Genomic DNA, 23048 nt, shown 5'->3' with positions numbered 1-23048 from the left:
GGAGCTCTAACAGTCATCAGAATGTACACATATGACAGCTCTGCTCTATTAATTACAGCACTGCAAATTATTCCTCCATCTGAATGCATCTGTTTCTCAATAGAAAGTGATTTGTTTTGCTTTTGGAAAGCTCATTTTTCCTTTTTGATAATGTAAAGGGACTATTTGGGACAATGAATAAGCTATTCTGTATCGGGAATATCTGACAATCTATTGGAAATGGGTAGTTGATTTGAAATACTTTTTGAAAGATTACATTTCTTGCAGTTTAATATGGTAAACTCCATCTAAAAATATTTTAAACAGCATTTTACTAAATATATTTTTATTACTATTAATATTATTGTTGTATTTTTTTTTTTGTCTAAATCAACTGGACTTTTTTAATTACCAACTTCGTTAGTAATTAAAAAATGTCATTTCAGAAATAGTATCATGGCTTGTACTGTTTCTAAGAAGTTATTGGATAAAAAAGGATGGATGAATGTGTGTGTGTGTGTGTGTATGTGTGTGTGTGTGTGAGAGAGAGAGAGAGAGAGAGAGAGAGAGAGAGAGACAGAGAGAGAGAGAGAGAGACGCAGCGTGTGATCAACTGTTGCCACTCCCAAGCAGAGATGCTGTCAGCTTTCTGAAGGTCAGCTTTCTCAGTTTATTTCATGGTAGCGCAAGAGTCATTCCCAATAGAAACCGCAATGTCCTCTGCTGTTTTAAACAGTATGTATCCAATGTGGAAACACCAGTAAGAGGTAAGCACATTGAGTTCTGTATTCAATCAGTCTGTTGTGTCTCTCAGCTGTGATGAGCCGTAATGCTGAAGTTGTTTGTTTAAAGACTTTTAAAGCTATTTCCTAGCTTTAGTAATGTAGCAGTAATACGAACGATCACAGAGCATTTTTGTATGTAAACAATGACTGACAGATTCACTTCATCTCTTCAACTGGCTCATATTACACATAAAAAGGATCTTTTGCCACCATCTGCTGGCTTAACATATGTAATGTAAAAAAAATATATATGTAAAAAGAGACACATATAGTAGCTCTTAACACATATGCACTGCTCTTATACTTTAGTTTAGGATGACGAACACAAGCGGAGTGATACACACACAGTGAAACGTCAGAGTGCTGATGCTGTCAGACCATCAGTGCTCATGGAACGTCTCTCGTCCAACAGATTCAAGGACTGGAACTAACTAGACTTTTTTTTGTCAGCAGGAGGTGGCAAAAGATCATTTTTGTGTGTAATATGAGCCAGTTAGGTGAGCTGAAGTGAATCCGTGTCATCCGTTTACATACAACAGCTCTTCGTGATCGCTTACAACAATTACTACACTACTAAATCTAGGAAATAGCTTTAAACAGCTTTAAACGAACAACTTCAGCATTACGGCAAATCACAGCTGACACAACAGACTGATTAATTGCACAATAGGTGCAATTTAAAATGGCGGAGGACATTCTTGTTTCAATAGTGATCGACTCTTGTGCACCAGCTAATGCGAAATAGGTATAAATACCCCTGCTTGGAAACTATTTTTCCACTGAGAAAGCTGATCTTCAGAAAGCTGACAGCATCTCTGCTTGGGAGTGGCAACAGTCTCTCTCTCTCTCTCTCTCTCTCTCTCTCTCTCTCTCTCTCTCTCTCTCACACACACACACATCCATCCTGGTTTATACAATAACCTGTTCGAAACAGCACAAGCAATGACACAATTTCTGAAGTGACATTTTTGACTTACTAACAGAGGCTTGGATGCATCATTTGCTTTTGAACCAGCAATGGCAGATTCGGATCGGATTCTGATCGTAAGAAAGTAGTTCCATGCACAAATGCGTTTTTTATGACCGTACTCAGTTTTTCTTTATTTTTAAAAATGTACTTGCTCATTGAACTGTTGTATATAAATAATATCAGACTCACAGTCATGCTATATGGCCCTAAATCAGCACTGCTGTGATTACCTATGGCAGTCACAGCAGTGCTGATGTAGGGCCATATTGCACTCTTGCTTGTGTGATATTGCTTAAATATATCTAATTTGAATATATATACAACCATTACAAGGAGCTATTTTTATGCAAATGGCTTGTAATATTAACAAATGTTATGTCTTTAATGCTTTGATTAGGGTATATATTTTATTTTTGCTTCATTCAATACTACTGTACTTCATAGAATGAGACTTTACTTACATTCAAGCCATGTGGACTATACATGGAATTGCCCCCCAGAGCATCATTGTATCCTGCTGTCTGACTGATAACATGGCGCAGGGTATCCACCTGCAGAGGACACAACAGGAAGTCAAGTTTGTCAACATTCTGGGTTTCAGGGACACATGCAAAATTCAAAACACTGATATATGGTGACAACGGACAAAAGCAATGATGTTTAAATCAAAATTGTATGGCTTTGCGGTTTACTAAATGAATCATACTGGATGGAATATGCAGCTGAATAAAGTTAGGGATACTGTACATATGTGGTTTAATGCAACATTTAAGACAACATATGTGCTTCCCCTCTCTATTGCTTTATGGCAATGAATATGTCCTGGGTAGAATTGTTCTAAACATAATAACACAGAAAGAAGGGATGTAATGGATTTGATTTACACTTTACAACAAAACACAAACTAATGCTCACACATGACAACAGTCGGAGGAGAACGTGGTATGTGATAATGCACATTAACAGAACAATAGTCATGAACAGACAGAGAAATGTTCATCTCACAATGGATTAACATTAATTTATCTTTTTCTTGCTCCTTCAAATGATGTCTTTAAACATGAAGATGACATGAGCTTATGCAAACTTTGAAGAATGGCATCATAATGATGAACAGGTGACACAAAAGGATATAGAGGTTTGGAGGAAATAACAGTACCATTTACCCTTTACCAACCCAAGAGCTCAAGTCAGAGCCAAATGCATTCACAACATCAACTACAAAACTAGGTCTGCTCACAGATCAATATACTAGTATACTGCTGCAAATAATGCGCATCTATTTAGATGGGCCCCTTATAGGTTTTGATATGGTAATTTTGTTGTGATCCAGTCTGGAACTGTGAAGGATCCATCCATAGCCAGACAACACTCATCATTAATCTTCCATGACTATAATGAGACTAATTGTTAAGGAGGTGATCAAATCTACATCACTCTCTGTATGTTGGGAGGAGGGATTGAGTTTATAATGTGGATGGTAGGCTAGCTGACAGGTCTGCTCTGGTTCACAGCCCAGTTCCTGTGCGTAGCGCCTACCTGTGACTGCACATTGGCTCCGACTTGTGCCCCTTGGTAAGAATCCCCATTCAGATTCTGCATGCTCATGAACATGTCCCCTGAGTTTGGGAGGTTAAAAGAACCTGACGAACCTAGAAGGAAAGATGTAAGGAGCTGAATAACGAGAGAGGATGAGACAGACAGAGAGGCTATCACACAGACTCACACATACACGCAATGTGTACGAATGACATACACGCACCACACACCATAGTAGGAAGCAATGCTCAGAAAGCAAGCAACAGAAGAAGAGTAAAAGAATAGGGGAGAAAAGAAAGAGAAGGATAGGAATGGAGATGACGGGAGTGTTGCACAACATCTCTATGGGGCTGTTAAGACTGAACACGTTCTTGCATTAAAAATGTTAATGGAAAACAATGAATAGACTTTTAAAATTGTATGTGCTTTCAATTAGCACAGGACCTCCTGTGCGAGATGCTGAAAAAAACTGTATATAAGATGTAATGGTTAAAACGTCCATCTAGGGGGGGTTAGTTCGCTCTGCAAAAATGTACGCTGACTACCACCTCTGGAGTTGTGAGTTTGAATCCAGGGTGTGCAGAGTGACTCCAGCCAGGTTTCCTAAGCAACCAAATTGGCTTGGTTGCTAGGGAGGGTAGAGTCACATGCGGTAACCTCCTCGTGGTCATGATTAAGTGGTTCTCGCTCTCAATGTGGAGCGTGGTAATTTGTGCGTGGAACGGGGAGAGTAGCATGAGCCTCCACATGCTGTGAGTCTCCACGGTGTCATGCACAGCAAGCCACATGATAAGATGCGCGTATTGACGGTCTCAGAAGCAGAGTCAGCTGAGGCTTGTCCTCCGCCACCTGGATTGAGGTAAGTGCTCCTAAGCATTCCAAATTGGGAGAAAAGGGATAAGTGCATGTTTACTTTGAAAAAAAATGATGCAAAATGCATTCGGTATGAACGGCCCCTAAGAGAACATGGTGGATTTTCACCAAAAGGTAACTCAAAAGTCTAAATGAAGGGCAAAACAAAATCACAAAAAAGTACAGAGATGATGTATGGAGTTTGCATACTAAGTTTCCACAGGGGTTCACACTAACTCCTAGTCTAGTACACTATAGTTCAAAAGGGGTATAAAATGCCAATGACAATAAGGACAATAAGAAGCTTATGGAAAAGGCCAGTACCAGTAAACATGTTGGTTAATAGAGTGTTTTTGTTCTCTGCAGAGTCCAGCTGAAATTCTTCATCTTTCATCTGGAATCCTGGGTGCAAGAAAAAGGGGACCCCTTAAATATTGCTTACCCACATCTGCTCAGGGTCTAAGCCATGTCCAATATCACAGTCACATCGTCTGCCTAATATATTTGAAGAGCATCCTTTTAAGCTACACACTGCATCATGCTGCTAATAAAATATGAATAAGTAGTCCATATATATATATATATATATATATATATATATATATATATATATATATATATATATATATATAAAGCGTATCATGTTCCAAGCAAGAGATTTCCATCAATTCACAGCTGGGGTAACACTGTCACATATTTATGGAAAGGAAAGGAGAAAAGTGTGTGATGATTATTGCTTTTACCCCAACACCCACCCACAAATACTCCAAACATATTCAGCATGGGTAACCCGCTTGCACAGATTCATGCTTGACTTTTCTTGTCTTGTTCAGCATGTATAGTCTCACAGGCAGGATAGTAAGGCTCATCCACCTGGCTGGGACCTCCCACTGTCACAGAAGCCAACCAGTGTGCAAAAGGGACTAGAGGTTCAGAAGGGACCAAGCTTGGATAGGCGATGGCTGGTTGGTTTTTGGAGGCTCATCCAGGATCAGTGTAAGCTTACCAGAGTTGGGTGTGGTGGGCGAGTTGGTCTGACTGTTCTGGACGGCGGTAGCCACTGCATGCGCGGCAGTCACGGCTGTCTTAGCGGCATACAGGTTGGCCTCTTCTTGGAACTTGCCAATGTTTTTTTTGTAGCGGATCCTCTTGTTGCCAAACCAGTTGGATACCTAAGGGGAGAAGGAAAGAAAGGGAAAGAGGGAAAAAAGAGGAGGGGGCGTCAATGCAGACGAGGCACTGTGCACTGAGCAGAGTGATTGTTTCAAGATGTCATGTTTGGGTCCATCAAGTCCATGGTCCCCAACCTCCCGCAGTAATATCCGCTGGGCATGCAGACTAATTAAGCGATTATCAGACAGAGCTTGTGCGTTATTGCATATGGAGGCGTGAGATGCTCTCTGTTTGTCTCTAGACAAAAACCAACACACAGGGGGCTGTTTATCTTGTGGTAACTTTGAGATCAGTGTTGTGCTTTGGGGATCAGGTAACTAAAACCAAACTTGATGGTGGCAAATTTCCTCAAAAATATAATCAAGATCTTGCTAAAGAGTGGGTTTTATTTGTGCCATTATTGTTCTTATCCACCACTCATTTTGTGCTCTTGCCTAAAGACAAATAAGGGACACAATAATAACCACAACTCTGATAGCATACCTAAAAGCAATCCAATACATTAATAATTACAATTGGCTAAAAACAACAGCCAGAAAACAATAAGATCTAGGTCACATGGGGGTGGTAGATGTGCAAATGCTAGCACTGCATAATTGTGAAATAATAAAGAGATTAAGGGTTATTTCTTAATAGCCCTATAAATTACGGTGGCCTGTCGCCGTGCCGATTTCTGCTGCCGTATTCCGGCTCATGCTGGACTGAAGGACCAGAGAGCCTCAGCCCCTTAATGATGTTTTATTTCATTTCCACCTCTCTGCTTGCATTTTAATATCTCCAGCAGCTCGAGCCACGCTACGCCACAGCCGCTGAATTTACATGACATCAGATCATTTCTACCCCCACCATGGTTCTGTGCTTCTAAATCTTTAATATCTAGGCAATTAAAATTAATGACTATTCGGCTGAAGCCACCACCGTTGGCAGGCTTTAGCCTTAACATCAATTGTTTGATGGGTTTACCTAGAGGTTAAACTAACAAGCAAGGTTTAATTGGAAGCAATGAAAGCACTAGCCATCATCCTTTTTAGTTAACCTGCTTATAAAGCAGCATTAAGGCCATGGAAAAGAGGTGCACACAGTCCCTAGGCTAGTCTTCTTCCAAAGATTCAAGACCTTTAACTTAGTTGTTTCTAACCCTAAAATATTCATACTTCATTTAACAAATCACACCTCATATTTTGTTTAACAAAACAAAACCTGGTTTTCAGTGTTTAACTCATTTAAATGAGTATAGACATTTGTGCTGTATCTATTTGCATTTAGAATCAAATGAAAAGCTATACAGCGGTTCCAAAAAGTATGTGGACACTTCAACCACACTTAAAAATGTTTAGCAATATCTTTGCATTATACAACAAAATATCATCAAGAATAATTTATTCTAAAGACAATTAGAACAACCACACCTTTCAAGGAAAGCACTTTACATAAAGTCGCATGGCTGCACAGGATATGTAGAAAGCATTTAGCCATACACTCTTTACAGAACTCTACCTAGTTTGGCTCAAATATCAACACTGTGAGGGTTATGTAAACTGCCAATTCCCTTTAATATATTGTTAGACCAGGGATTGACCAATCAGAGCAGCATGCTAGAGCTGTCTACAAACTGGATAATTACGTTATACCTGACCAGGGGAGAGAGGCAGAGATATGCATTCCTCTATATCGAGAACCCAATACCTAGTTTGTTTGCTCTGAAGCAATGGAGAGGAAAGCCTGTGTGGGTGTAGTAAATAATTCACGACTACTCCCTCCCCAAGCTTGGGTCAATACGACGCTAGTGTCACTAAAAGGGGATGGATGATCCTACCCAGGTCTCAATACCACCTGATTTATACTGCTTCTCTTGCTGAGAGTGGAGCTTAAATGGAGGCACAGACCTCTGGCTTCATCACACACACACATTTTCACTGCCTGTCATGGGTGGTTGCAGTGGCCAGGGTTGCTGATATTATCAATAATGAAGCATTGAACATTAATAGTTAACACATTATTAACCTGAGGCAGAGCACTGCTACATGTATAATGAGCTGAAAAATTGATAAGTGTCGCTCGTTTTAACCGCAGGAAAATCGAAGCAGAAGAGCCGCACTTTATTGGGTGATGGGCGCCACACTTTGTGCCCACTAATTTGCAGGCAGCACAATATCCTCTCTAGACTCAATGTCTAAAATTATAGCAGTTATGGAAATGTTCCAAAAAAGCATCATGTGACCCTGTATGACACTGCACTAATTTGGGAGGCTGAGCATCACAGATGTACAGAGATTGCGCCCAGATAATGAGGTTGATTATGTGCACTGAGTGAAGAGGCCCCTGATAAAGGCAAAACATTTTTATTACCATTAACACTGCAAATCACTTCCAATCAGTGGCATGTCTCAAACATAGATAAAAGAACATAGCAGGCAACCTCTGGGCTCTCCTTATTCTAGAATTTGATAAAATAACACTGGGAAAAACTTACTTCCTTAGTGAGAAATGTATAAATAGTAATTTAAAATGATAATCTTAAAAAAATAGTTTATATTAATATTTAAACTGGAATTAATATTAATAACAAGAAAATTATATTTTTTTTATTTTATTTTAGGAAATCTAATCTAATTTTAGGAATTCTAATCCTGAATTTAAGCTTTTTAAATTCACAGAAATATATACCTATATTATTTGTAATGTAAAATGCAGAAAACTCAACTTTTTTAACAAATCAAATTAATTAAATTAAATTAATTAATTATTATTATTATTTATTTATTTGTATTGCTGCATTAAGATTAGCTGCATCACTTTTCTGAGATTTGTGTAAAGTTTGGTCACATATTTCTTAATGCATTTTAAATTGGTCACAAGTAAGACCTACAATATTTAGGCTATACTCTCTAAAAACACTGCTCAGATTGGTTGACTTGCTGCAACCAGTGCCCTGAAAGCCCTCCAATAAAGTACTCCAACATAAATGTTAATTTCATGAATACAATTACCAAGAAAATGAAATAAAGTGTTCCTGAACATATGCAGAACAAAAATGTGGAGTAAATATCTATCACAGACATGTCAAAATGTATCATGACAAGACATAACACAACCAAATGGGACACATACTTTTAGCAGTTTGACAATCGGGTGAGTGAAATTTTCAGGGGAAGAGGGAAGGGTTAAATATACTAAAAGTCTTAGAACATACATAATATCTGATATCCAGAAATAAAAATGTATTACTGATATGTAATTCCCATTCAACACTTGCTTCAGTGCGTAGAATTGTATTTACTAAAGTGTAGGAAATGTAGACTTTGAGGGAACAGAGTGCTCAGACATGTTTTAAGGTGTCAGTGAATATACAGAAAGGGGTGTGACAGAAAAGGAAAAGCAACGATAAAAATAAATAAAAATAAAACAAAAATGTCACAACAAAAGTGGAGCAGGAGAAATCATGACATACCTGTGCCACTGTGATGGTGGTTCCCACCCCCTGAAGGCAAAAAAAAATGGCTTTTACAGGATCTGACTCTGAACAACCCTCCATAAGCCCCTCCCCACAGAGAAAAAAAAACATTTATTACATCACAGAGTATTCAAATACGCTCTTCTAAGACCAATAGGTTAACAATTACACATTTTCCTTGACCACCTCTGTGACAGTTTGAAAAAGGAAAAGAGTTTTGTCTGTGGGGAGATGGGTGTGGGTGGGTACTCTTGCCTTCAGGTGGATTCTGAATGTAGTTATTGAGTGGGAAAACACTGTGATGATCTTAAATGCATGGTTCACCCAAAAATGAAAATTCTGTCATCAATTACTCACAAAAGCCATATGATTTTGGGGAAAAAACCTATAGGTGAATAAAGGATGACAGAAATGTCATTTTTTGTTAAATTAGCCCTTTCAATACTTAGCAATAATGAATCACACTAGGATGAATTTAGCCCCTACAATGTGCAACTAAAATAAAGCTAGTATCTCTTCTTTCTCCTCTCTCTCTCTCTCTGACATGCATACTCTCACATACGCACACACATTTACTCTAAAACACAATGACTGACACAGATCACCACAAACTGTGGCATCCATCCACAACAGGGTACACACTGTGACTCCAGGCCCTGATTGAGACTCAGCTCAGTGGAAGTATCAGCCTGATGTGTTAGAGTAAACAGGTATGCATGTTAGACAGTGATGGGAGGAAAGAAGAGGACAATGAGAGTGAGTGTGCTTGAGTACACTAATCTGGGATCAGCCCTATACTTATTGTCTTCCTGTGATCAAGTTTGAACATCTTTGTTTGCCTTACCTGACCTCCCTGCTGGAAAATCCAGCTGTGTTTTGGAAGATGGTAGCTGGTTTTTAACTGGTTCAAGTTGGTCATTAGCTGGTCCAAACTGGTAGACCAGTGTTTACCAATCCTGGTCCTGGAGTACCCCCAACACTGCACATTTTGCATGTCTCCTTTATCTAACAAGTTAGATTCAACTCATCAGCTCATTAGTTGAGGCTCCCTATTTTAGGTATGTCAAACATGGAAGACATCAAAAATGTGCTGTTTTGGGTTTACTCCAGGACCAGGATTGGGAAATATGGTGGTAGACCATCTTGAACCAGCAACAAACCAGCTAACAGTTTGTCATACAAGCTCAGGGTGACAAAGCTGTTTTTATAAATGGGAGCTGGTTGACCAGCTAATGACCAGCCTGGACACCTAAAAAACAGCTTGGACCACCTAACCAACCAGCTTGGACCATCAAGAAACAGCTAACAACTTATGCTGGATTTTTGAGCAGGGCTAGCCTAGTCAGTTAGCCACTATTTACCTATCTTATGGTAATATGCCATTGGATTAACCTAATTAAACCCTGGGCATGAGTCACACAGGCTTTGGCCTGTTGTGAGTCATTCTTTCCAGGCTAACCAGACAGTGAGGCATGTGATACGTGTATGGATGGTGTGGTCTCACCTGGGATACTGTTATGCTGCACTTCTTAGCCAGCTCCTCTTTGGCCTCTTCACTGGGATAAGGGTTACTAAGATGTGAGTAAAAGTACTCATTCAGGATCTCTGTGGCTTGCTTGCTAAAGTTCCGCCGTTTCCGTCTGGAGTGAGTGGGAAAGAGAAGACAAAGGCAATTAGTAAAACGTGAATGATATTGTGGTGTAAAAAGGATGATGGTCAATCTAAGGGGCTGTTCAGACCAAAGGCATTCTTTGAAAAAAAAAAAAATAATAAGTGTGTTTTAATACTGAAGTTTCCAGTCAGGATAGGAAACTTAAGGAAACTCTTATCAGAGCTTCAAGGCGTTCGTTGGCCGAGAGAGGAGTTTTAGAGTTAACAGTTGAGTCTTCCACTCAAGAGTCTTTAATGTCTCCTATTCATGAAACTGAAAGTGAAATGAAGCTTAGATAAATGTATTTGCAAGAGAAGCAGTTACATTTGAAAGCGGCTAAACTTCGTGCTGAGCATTATGCTTGCGCTTGCGTTGGAGAGAGAATTTGCTGTGAAGAAATTAGAACAACAGTTATCCGTATGAAAATTGGAGTTAGAGTTGGAAAGAGAAAGGGAAGAAAGGGAGTTCAGTTATGAAAACTAGGGTTTGTGTTGGCAGCCAAATCAACTGAAGTTGCGCATTCTGATGTGCCTCGTCTTGCATCACCTTCTCAGTCACCTATTTTAGCTTATTGTATTTGATATTCATAAAAATATTCAAATGGTTCTGCCCTTTTTAGAGAAAGTATATAATTTTGAACATAGTCAGGAAACTACATTCTTGAATTCTCAAACCCATTCTCAGCTTCCGATTGATGCTGGTTCATGTGGTCCAGGCACTGTTGGCTGGAAGTAGGAATCGGACTGGATTTAACGTCTGTCTTTTAGTAACCAGCCTATTCAGAAGAGGTCTTTGCTCCGGGATTTTCAGCTCCCCACTTTTGAGAAACTTCTAGTTTGCAGTAGATGGCTGATATGGTTTCTGTTTTCTCTTCCTCTGACTCTCACTTTTATTTTGCATATTATAGGGCCCAGGATTTTCAGAACAGGAGTGGGGCTGGAAGGGAGATTATGCTATAATATGCCCTGTATTTTGTTGTTCTGTTTGTTTGTTATTCCTTTTTAGTTTTTCCTTTTTGGTTCCTTGAGGAACCTTTTTTAGGGAGGGAGATGTTACGACACTGTCCTTTTCCTCTCTCTCCCATGGTGGCAGTATGGGGCATTTTGTGGTTGGCTGGGGGAAGTAATAGTTTAATTAGTTAATTTGTGTGTGCAGGGTATAAAAGTAATTTGGTTCTTTTGTTTTTTGTTTCTCTCTCCCTCTGGGTTGGTTGCATCTCTCCAGAGGAGACCTTAGCTTTACTTGTTCTTTCATGATCCCCATCATTTACAGCTTCATTGGATTTTTTGTTGTTCCTTTAATTTAACCACCTAGACATTCTTTATCTCTTGTATACAATCTTTAAGTTCATAAATTAGTATCAATGAAATAACCTTTCATGTGTGACTCCCCTTTATGTTGCTGTCAGGAACGAGCTGGCCATAACCGGTCAAAAACTGAGATTTACGTGGAAATAATTTGATCACATTCGCTGTATCGCAACACATCTGGTCAGAACACACAGTTATAATGAGGCTGCTGGAAATATGTCATTTTTACTTCAGAAGGCCCTTTTTAGAACACATGTGGTCACACAAATGGTTGTTGTTACATTATTGGTTGAGCTCTAAGCAAAGCGTGAAATGTTCATTGTTTAGAATAGTGAGCAGTCAAGCTCTCCTTTCATTTTCCCTCTCTCTGTTTCTTTTGCGCTGATGGGGGCATTTAGAGGTGCTCAAGCATTCCCAGTCAGAGCTGTATCTTGGGACATTAGGGAAATCAGGCCATGGCCAGCTGAGCACTGTTCCTCAAGTACTGGGGTAGTGACTGATGGAGCTGCACTTACCGCTACTCACTATGGCCCACTCTGCACCCCTGTAGTTCCCCTCCCTCTCCACCCCCTCAGGCCCACCACTGTTAAGCGCTAGCTTCTTTCTCTCGCCTTGTTTAATGCTTTTCACACGAGTGGTCGACCAAACGATTGTGCTTCCGCCTCACTTGAGCGTTCTCCTCGAGACTTCAACAGCACTTACTCTTCGACTTGCTCTTTCTTGAGCTCACTGCATCATTTCTCCCCTCTCTTCCTCTCCAGATCTCCTCTACCAACTGTTTGTGATTACAGTAATCTCGACCACCTGCCGATGACCTCCTACCCACCAAACACAAATGACTTAATTTCCACTCTATAAAACCCTTAACTGCTTTCAGGTGCTTAGTATGAATGCATTCAGTGGATTGCCTAAAGGCTCTAAAGCTTTTGGTCTTGGCAACAGCACATCTTAACTGCTAATGGCTGAATAATGTGACATGTGTTAAGCCTGATGCACACTGTACGTTTTTGGCCACGATTCTGCCTTCTGAGACAAATTTTGGGAATCCTAAAGGATTTCTGTCATCGTAGGGAAAAATCAGCAATCTTACAATGTTCAGTGTGACATGTTCACCGATTAATAGCCTTTGCGGTGATATTTAGCCTCCTATGAAGTTCTGGCAGTGTCAGAAATATAGCATCGCAGCCATATAGTGTGACTGCTATTAGGACAGCCAGATGAGAAATCCGCTCATCTCTCGCACCCCAATTCACTTGGAAAGAAACCTTCTCAGCGTTTGCACAACATTTGTACCCAGTTATCACTACTCAAGCTCTTTCAATGTTTTTTCTTCTTTTCATTTTATATAAAAAGTTTAATAAATAAATAAGCAGAAAATACTTGGAGAAAAGTGTAACACTTCAGCAATATGAAAGCATTAGTCCTTGAATTAAATAATTATAGTGCTTACAAAATGATAATAAATCAATTATTGCAATTTCTTAACATGGTTTTTTATTTACATTTATCGTGCATTTTCTTTACAACTTTATTTTAATTACTATGTTACCTTTAATCGATTTACTTTAAATTTCTGTAAACTTCTTTAGTTAAGATTAGTTAAGAAAAATTAAAAATACAATTGAACAATTTATGTTGGTATTTATGGCACAACTGAATCCAAATCAGCAGATGCAATTGGATACAATTATAGAAATTTATGTCATGTTTGTGCATTATCCATAGGGAATATGAAAGTGCGATATATTTTGCATGGCCTATAGTTTATTAATCATACCCACCTTTTTTGTTTTCTCCTATGTGTACAGATAATTTTGACATTTATGGGGCCACAAGTCTTTTTATTTCCACAATGAATCCTTGCTTGTGGTAGTTATTTATTACTGTAGGCTACCTCCCGCACTCACGTTCATGCTCAACATCTGTAATTTTTTGTATTTGTGATCAGGCTGTCCTATTATAGGCCTATTTGACAAAATCCATTTTTCTTTTTATATGTTAGTCTATGCTCATGATGGAGTGGTATTGGAACAAAGGAAATGCTGATGGCCAAACTTTCAGGAAATAAATGCTCCTCCAGTGCGTGCAAATCTCACCATTTCGCTTTTATTCTGCAACACCAAATCATGTTCACTGATCGGGAATATTGGGACCACAGTCGGCTACGATGTGTATCATACAGTCTGAAATGATGTCGCACAGCTTGCCATGGCGATATCAATGCATTCGTATCATACAGTATGATAAAAAATCTACAGTGTATAGCGAGCTTTATTGTGCACTGCTGATAGCATGCCGGAGCAAACAGGTGCCTTAGCATCAGTGGCTGTTACTGAACACAACTCTGATTGTGGGGGTTAATGGTCAAAAGAGCTCAAAATTTACTTTAAATGATCAATTCCTACTTTAAAGTCGCAATACTCACATCTTAGTATAGAGTGGTCACAAAAAGTATTTGGACATTCCAATCACACTTAAAAATGTAAAGATCTGTACACTGTACAAGTGGCATCTGCAAACAAATGCTGCTAGAAACTTCACTTTAAGACTCAGTTTTGTAATTCCATTAAATCAACTCAAGGTAATTTTTAGTGGACGTATGATGTCAGTTGCCTTCAAGTTCACAATGGTGTCCTACAGAGTAACCACAGGTATCGTTTATCACATTAACTATGGAAATGTTCCGCAAACATTTGACAACCAGAAAGTGTCCAAATACTCTTGTCTTTATTTAAAATATATCTATTGTTTTATCATTTGAAACCTAACAAACTACTTTTGGTTAATATTATACTTCAAAAAAGTGTGCCTGTACTAGCTTTCTTTATAAGAAATGCCACTTTGGTTGGTATTTTGTTATCTAAAAGAATCACTTTCATTAAGTAACACCTTAGTTTAGGGATCAGAAAATAAACAGTTATTCATGACTAATAGTTACACTTGTGTGACTAGTTATGGACTTTTATTTAGCATTATAAAGTATTCATTAAACCTTTATTGGCTGAATTCTTATTCTTGCACTACAGCCCCTTTATATTTGCTTTTGTTTCAACTGTGAATTTCTCTGCTAAAAACAAAACAAATCAATAGTGTGATGAAATATATATCCTTTATAGGTTCTCAGGACTCTGTGTGAATGTGTGGATTATGTGAATTAAATACATGCAGAATTCATATAGTATTTCAATAAAGCAGGGAAGGTTAGGTTTATAGGTAGGTGTTGGTATAGGGTGTCTATGTGACTCTAAACTAAACACAATAAACATGCTGCAGTGATGCCCCTATACTGTAAGTTAATATTTAATTAGGGGTGAAAATAGCATCTAACACTATTTGCAGTTAGTGCAAAGAGAATGCTAAGCAACAAAAGTCTCTGCCTTCCTATATTATTTTATACTTATAAGTTGCACATTCACATAATGTAATGAGAACCTATAAAGAATGTATTATGCACCTTACTAGCTATTGGTATATTTAGTTTTTCATAATAAGTTAGTTCTTAGGAAAAAAGAGGCTCTTAGGCAAGGGTTATAAATCAATGAACAAAGTCCTAATAAATGCCTTAGAATTCCAAACAAGTCCATAACTAGTCACTTACAAGTCCAATTATTGGTCATTAATTACTGTCTAATTAAATCTTTAGTTCCTTACAAATTGCAAAAATTGGATTATAAATTTGTGCAATAGTTTATTTAATGTTAATGAAATATAGGCAGATCAAACACACATGCTCATACCTGGCGTCGAGGAAGCGGGATCTCAGGATCATGACAGCCTCACAGGTGCTCTGTTTAAGCTGCATTTGGATGGAGCTGAATTTGCGGTGGATGATGCTGACCATGCGCTCGATCTCTTTGGGTGAGATGGGCCGTGTGCGAGACTGCTCCCTCAACAGGTTCATGACGTGGGTTGTGAACTCATTACATGCCTGTGAAGACAGACAACAATTTTATTGACTCTCAGGGTATAGCTTTTTTAAGCAATTAGAAGATTCTGAGTGAGGGCGTAGGTGTAAAGCTTATTACCCTAAATTAATCAATTTGTGGGATTATGTTTGGCTGTTATCAGCCTCTGAAGTCATTAGGACCCACTTCCAAGCCTCAACTACAAATAAATAATTACACAGCTTGCAAGGCAGCATTGCATTAATATTCCTCAAACATTCACGTTAGGACTCGTTCTAAACCCCAAACCTTAAGTATTAAACTTCTCAAATAAGATGAGCCAACCCACTGAATTTCAGTTCTATTCTTGTTTTTTGTAAACTCATTGTTATTTTTTTAAGAAATGTAAAATTAATTTGAAAATCTCTTATTGACTTACATTTTCAAGCATTTAAAATCCTACCAATAATGATAAAATCATCTTAAAATTTGCATAATGAATTCTGGTTGGTGTTCTATCCAGGGTTGGGAGTGTAACTTTAAAAATGTAACCTGTTACAAATACTGATTACTTATTAAAACATGTATTCAGTCACTTGATCTAGTTACCTCAATAAGTAAGTAATGTAATCAGATTACTTTTAGTTTATTTTTGATTACCTCAAGTTAGCATATGTGAATAAAGTCAAGAGAAAAGCAATATTTTCTCAAAGACTTTTAATCATGCCTTATGAATGCAAACAAACCGTATTTGAATAATGTTATGAGTTATGTAGCTATTATTATATACAGTATAAGAAAAAAAACATGAAAAACAGAGACACTGCCTCCTTAATAGGTAACAGAATATGTTGATTTACTTATTCCTGCTTTCTATGAGTTTAAAAATTTTACATTTGCCAGTATTTCTCCCTCACCCATACTTTTGAACTTCTTAACAATATATTTATAATAAGTATCAAAATCAGATAAATTGTTCATTGCACGTTCCCCGAAGAACTTAATAACATTTTCAATTAATTTAGTATTCATTAAATTTTTTTCAACAAAGAAAAAAGTAATGCTGTCCCAATTACAGTTGTCATTACAACATGAACGCATTTCAGAGAACAGTTTAAGAGTTTCAACTGAAGTTAGGCTGGAAATGAGAAGTCACACTAAAGTTACGACTGTAGGCGTCCGGTGTACCGGAATACTGGCTGTTTGTCGGGGATCGAGCAGTCGTTCTCTGTTTCTATTCGTGCTCAAAAAAACTATCGAAAGATGGTCTGGCTGCGAAATGAGGGAACACTTATGAAAAATTTGATCTATCCCCGCTAACATGATTTTCACATGTGTCTTACCATTAAATTATGTATCGGGTCCTTGGAAAAACACTGCAACTTCACAGCTGGAAGGAATAAATTTTTTTTCCCTTTTCTCCATTGAAGTGACAAGAATGTTGGAATAGCCACAAAAAGTATAATATTTCTCCAGTGGCCATTGCGATGAAACAGCCCTTTTAATGGTTTGACCTCGTTTGGAGAGCACGGTGTTGATGTGAGACAGGTGTTATTGTGCATGTGACAGTAAGTGGTGCCAGATTCGTAACGAAACAGAGTAACGAAAGAGAACCAGAAGAGATCTCCAGCGTGTATCTGATCATATCTGTACCACTCTAAAGCAAGATGCTGTCTTTTTCATTTTATGTCAGGAGGATCTTTGCTTATTTTTTATATATATTGAAAATTTTAATCCTGCTAGTAATCCCAATATTTACCAAAGGTAACTGTAATCTGAATACATTTGAGTTTTTTATGGAACTGTAACAGATTAGTAACACATTTTTGTATCATGATTACATTACACCATTACAAGTATTGCGATACTCACCAAAGCCTGCTTCTATGTTACATTTATTTTCATTATCTTTCTTTCTTTTTTTTTAAACATCTATTTAACTCCTGGAGGTGCCGTTGCTGGTCATATCAGCAATGGCACCTCATGGAAATGCAAATTAATTTTTTTAATATATAATTCCTGAGTCATCATCTCGCTTAAAATAAAAATAATAATAATTTTAAAAAAAACATCCTAGAGATTGAACTAATTTAAAATCGAAATATGCCCTCAAGAAATGATCTTTAACACTATTCTGCAGAAGAAGCACTATCAGTTCAACTGCATTAGTTTGAAGCTCTATAGTGCGGCAATCAAACATTTTTGAAGCAAGTTCAAAGATGCCGCTCTTAAAAGCATGGAAAAAACACCATCCATACTGTTAGTGCTGCTGAGGAATTAAACAGCTTAATAGGTGAAGTCATCTATGAATGCAACTGCCGGTTTTCAATTTGGCACCTGCCCAGCACCCATAGAGTTTAAAGAGCTTTTTGTTAAAGCAGTGGTTCATACATGATTAATTAGAATAACTCATTTAGGTAGTGCACACTTTAGCTCATTACTCTGAGTAAAATTTGTTAAGTATTTACATTTAGATAATTAAAATCGGGGAACACCCTTAAGAAAGATACATTTACTCACGGTGAAATGGTTGAACCACCTTTCTGTACATTCCCTTTCTAAACAGTTAGAAGTTAATCAGTCAAATTTAGCCAATTAGATGGTTAAGCAATCAGCTAAACAACTTTCATATCATTTTAAAGGGATTGTTATTTACAAATAAGAAGTTTCCTCCACCATTATTTATTATGCACTCCGCAAGTGCTGTTGAAGTATTTTATGATAGAAAGGGCAAATAGACATCCAGCAATTACTTTAATTTCTAGGAATATCTTTATAAACAGCCAACATTATACAGTCCTTCATCTACACCATATCTGAGAAAGTGATCGAAAGGCACTCGTACAACTCGTCCTTGTTTATGAGGAAAATAACTAAAGCGCTGAATCAAAAATTAATGTCAGCTCCATTAGAGAATCAATACATGACTTCAATGAAGCAGCCGGTCCTCCACAGCAACACTCTCAAATGCACTGTGCAATCAGAGGTTGCCCTCCACACTGTAACTAAAAGATTCTGCTCAATATTTATAAGAGGATGTCTAGACCATTGCTGTTCTGGGGTCAGGTAAGTTGAAGATGTCCTAATGCCTGTATACCACCATAAATCACATCTGTGCTCGATTGTAATCATGGTAGACAGGACTATAAAATGGAAAGTGCTTTCTCAGGTTTAGAACTCTGACACCTTCAGTTCAGATGAAGGCCTCCAGGTCTCCCTTTTAACCTGTCATTGAGCCTCGGATGAATATTGTTGATTCTGACAGAACAGCAAGCTGTTCTTACTTACAATGAAGGTTTTAATGCAAATGTGTTCAATAGAGCTACCAAGTTCTTTTGTAATATTCTTGGCTCCAAACCATTCAACCAGGTTGGGCTTCATAACATGAATAGATTTGCAATTTTGGAAGGAAATTCCAATGCTTGCAAGGCAGAAAAAGAGCAGTGTATGTTTCAGATTTTAATTCTGAGTAAAGTAAGCAGCTTTGCCTTTGTCATGACATGCAACATGTCTTGTTTACTATCAGCTATGTATGAGAATCAGCACAAACTGCAATACTGCCTTTGGTTAAAGACCATTAACAATTCTGTATGTAAATATTGCATTTGAAGGTTATTACAAGCTTCTGCCTTTCACCTGCTCGTATTTCTCCAGCTCAGTGTGGTAGATCTGTCGGATTTGGGATAGTTTGGCCCTGTAGTCAGAGTGTTCAATGGAGTTGTCAGTGGGACTGCCGGCTGCTGCCGCCGCTGCTGCTGCCGCTGCTGATCCTCCGCCCTTCTCTGGTCCTGACACACCCTCCGCCAGAAGCATGTTGTCAAGACGCATCAGCTGGGGATCGGGCGGGTCCTCCTCTTGAGCCCCGCGGATACTTAAACCTGATAAACAAAAAGACAAGATGGGATTGGTCAGTGATGTAACAATGTAAAACAAGGTGTAGAGGCTTTGTATATTCTTCGTCAGTTTGGAATGGTTGAGTTTTGTTATTTACTGCAGATGACCAGAGACTATTTTTGTTGACAGGCCACTTCTATTAAAATGAATGGGAGAAATTGGAATACCCAACCAAGGAGCTCGTGCCCAATGGTCAACGGGTGTGTAAAGGAAGTCCCGCCTTACAGGTAAAAGAGACAATCACCTTTTAGATACAGACATCGCCTGTCAGTCAACTCGAGAATGTGCATGCACACTAGCAAAAAAAGCTGGTAAAACGGAATTTTTTTGGCGTAATGTGAGGTAAATAAGCACAATTTATATTACCGGTGTTGTCAGATTTTACTGCTAATTTGAAATATGATGTTTAAACGTAAGCTTGGTAAGCAGTTTTTGCTCCCCCATTCAAGCAGATAGGAACTGCGCTGACATGACTGGAAACAGCCTCCCGGGTGCGTTCCAAAGACTTTGACATGACATAAGTTGTAGCAAATGGACATGATTACTGAATCAAGCATGAATAAACCTTTCAAAAATTGTTTATCTGGGACAAACTTGTAGTTTAAATGTGGAACAAATTAGCAGCAATGTTTTCATTTGCACTACATTTTTGAAAACAAATGCAAACACTACTACCATTTTGGTGCCTACTACCATTTTTGAAAACAAAAATAGCAAGCAAAGATGTCCCTTGTAATCCAACTGGTAGAACATGGTACTAGCAATGCTAAGGTCATGAGTTTAATTCGCAGAAAATGAACAAAACTGATCAAATGTATACCTTGAATACACTTTAAGGGGCCATTCACATCAAACATGTTTTAATGTCTGTTGTTTTTACTTTTTTAAATATGCAAACACATGCTAGATGGAAGTTTTTTACCACTGTGTTGCATTTCACTGTTTTTCAGCATCTCAGACAGGAGTGCCATGTTTTAAGATGACATGTCAAGTTAAAAAACTTGAACTTTTAAAAAAGCATTTCAAGACACCTGCATTCTCTTCCATTTGTTGCATGATCTATCCCTTTTCAACGCAACAACATGTACAGTCTAAACAACTCCTAAGTAGCTATGCATAAATGAGTCAACGTAATAAATGTAAATGCAGAGGTATACTTCATGACACGCTTGAGCATGTCTACTGTCCTCATGAGCCATAAACAATATAGTCAATGATGAATGAATGTTGAACTTATGTGTGGTGTAGTGGGCTAAAGCACTAAACTGTTAAGCAGATGGTTGTCGGTTTAATCCCCACGGCCACCACCATTGTGTCCTTGAGCAAGGCACTTAACTTCAGGTTGCTCCGGGGGGATTGTCCCTGTAATAAGGGCTCTGTAAGTCGCTTTGGATAAAAGCATCTGCCAAATGCATAAATGTAAATGAATGAACTTATGATGTTTAAATTCACACAGGTTTAGACTTAAACGATACAATCCTACAGGTAGTGGGGTATGTAATCAAGCCACTGTCTTCCAGCAAATACTAATGTAATACTATCTGTCACAAGAGGTGAAAGTAACAGATTATATTAGAGTAAAAGTATGTTGTCCACTCCAGTCCATCGCTATGCTTGAGTTAAAGTGAGACCGATCAGGGCACAGAGGCTATTGAGAGAGTGCTGAAAAAGGCCTGTAGGTATGAATTTGTTTTTCCTCTGTTTTGCAGTACTGCCTTTTCAAATATTCACAGCACACTGCACACACTGTGTATGTGTGTGTTCACAGCCATACATGACAGGGACACTCACCAACTGACACACACTCAACAGCGTGATAGAACCTCACTGATGCCGAGATGATGCTATAGAGAAAGACGCGCGCTCTGTATGTGTGTATGTTTGCACATGTATACATGTGTGTGTTTGTGTGTGTGTGTGGTTGCCTGCTGTTCTGAAATCACAAGTGCAGTGTAATAACGAGCAGAAACTGTTCTCACAAGTGCCGTTATGTTTTGTTGTTAACAAAACTGTTTTATTATACAGCCCTGTTCTCCTCTCTGCAGAGTCAAGGCTGCTTGAAATATATGTAAATTTGCATAGCAATCGATATGAGGGTGAAAGATAGCTCATTGTGTTTGCTTGATATTCATAATGAACCTTGGAGCAGTAAAGAGCCATTAAGATTGATTACAGACTTCCTCATCAGTGCCTGCCTCTCTCTTCTCTCTCTCTTTCTGTTTGTATAATGAACTTCATTCATAAAGGAGAATAATGAAGCAGAAAAAGGTTCTTTTTTTGCAAAAGATTTTAATCAAACATTTTAATCTTAACATGTATTTGTAATGATGCTGTTCTAAGAAGACACGGTCATGCTTTGTCTTCGGCTGCGAGCTTCTGCCTTTGTTATTGGGACACAGTCTCTTTTGTTCTTTCATTTTTCCTCCCTTTCTTTTCATTCAGTGAATCATAATTAGTTCTTATTCAATACATACAGGTGTAGATACTGTATGTGCTGGCATGGCATGCATACTCTGGCTTCATGATACAAAAAAAATCTAAACAAAAAAGCCAGATATCTAAAATAAACAAACATTACACAAACTGGGTGTTAAAACTTAAATGAAAACAAAGCGGCATTAGCATACTATTATTTATTTAACAGAGGGTGAAAAATCACCAGATACATACAAAAGTAATGTCTAGGACTAAAGCCCTCTTCGGATGGAATTTGTTTTATATTTGTATTATTTAGATAATGTAATAATTACAGAGCTTCTCAGTCATTTTAATCCTGTGCGAATCGGCCACGTCAGTAATTTTTTCAGATTTTTTAATGGAGTGTGCGTTCCTGAGCTGGTAAAAAATACAATGCGTTTTACCAACTATAAAACGCCCTGTAAAAATAACCCCTGGTAATATTAATCCTGTGCGAATTGAAATGTTGGTAAAACGACCCCAAATCAGCTGTCAATTTAAATTCAAATCAAATTACTCTTCTTATAATCAATCCTAGATACATTAGGCTTTTATGATCAAGTTTAATATTTCCTGTATAATCAATCAGCACAGTATACACTTTCTAATAGTTCAGTTATGTGTGACAGCAGTGTGTAAATGCAGTAGACACACCCATCTCTGTGATTGTTATAGACATCGCTTATCCCGTGTGAATTAACAGTAAATATTACAGACGTCTGCAGTAATTACTTAACAGACATATGTCTGGAAAACTAATCCCATCCGAATAGGTCTTAAAATGAGACCCTGCTGAAATACAAACTAAACTGGTTTGCTGGTTTTAGCTGGTCTCCCAGTTTAGTCTGTTTGCAGGATTTAGAGGGGTTTTGGGCACTTTTCAGCTGCCAAGATCAGCAAACCAGCTCCTTGTGTTTGACAACAATACACAGACACACGAATATACACTGAATTACTACACAAAAGCATGATTGGCAAATTATGCAAAAAACTGCATTTAATTTTATTTCAATAGTTGACATCCAAATTTCACATCCAGATGTCGCCTACACTAAAATAAATAAATAAATGAATGTATAAGGGTGAGTGAGATTTTTTGC

The 23048-nt window shown here is 38.1% G+C and overlaps 1 protein-coding gene across 6 annotated transcripts in view; it reads right to left on the bottom strand.

Moving 5' to 3' along the window:
- Positions 1–23048, bottom strand: part of LOC127631169 (pre-B-cell leukemia transcription factor 3) — a 107442-nt gene that overhangs the window by 5601 nt on the left and 78793 nt on the right. The window contains exons 3-10 of one of the 6 annotated variants that reach the window (XM_052109186.1): positions 19234–19475; positions 15451–15641; positions 10257–10392; positions 8750–8779; positions 5132–5297; positions 4450–4527; positions 3274–3386; positions 2196–2285 (exon numbers count right to left, since the gene is read on the bottom strand). In XM_052109186.1, the coding sequence (XP_051965146.1) occupies positions 2196–2285; positions 3274–3386; positions 4450–4527; positions 5132–5297; positions 8750–8779; positions 10257–10392; positions 15451–15641; positions 19234–19475 (1046 nt within the window). The remainder of the gene's footprint in view (positions 1–2195; positions 2286–3273; positions 3387–4449; positions 4528–5131; positions 5298–8749; positions 8780–10256; positions 10393–15450; positions 15642–19233; positions 19476–23048) is intronic. The other 5 variants (XM_052109189.1, XM_052109188.1, XM_052109191.1 and 2 more) reach the window with 5 other exon arrangements.

Source organism: Xyrauchen texanus, chromosome 37, assembly GCF_025860055.1.
Source record: "Xyrauchen texanus isolate HMW12.3.18 chromosome 37, RBS_HiC_50CHRs, whole genome shotgun sequence".
Taxonomy (NCBI): domain Eukaryota; kingdom Metazoa; phylum Chordata; class Actinopteri; order Cypriniformes; family Catostomidae; genus Xyrauchen; species Xyrauchen texanus.
The sequence above is the reverse complement of the archived record's forward strand: the minus strand, read 5'-3'. Positions and strand labels throughout refer to the sequence as shown.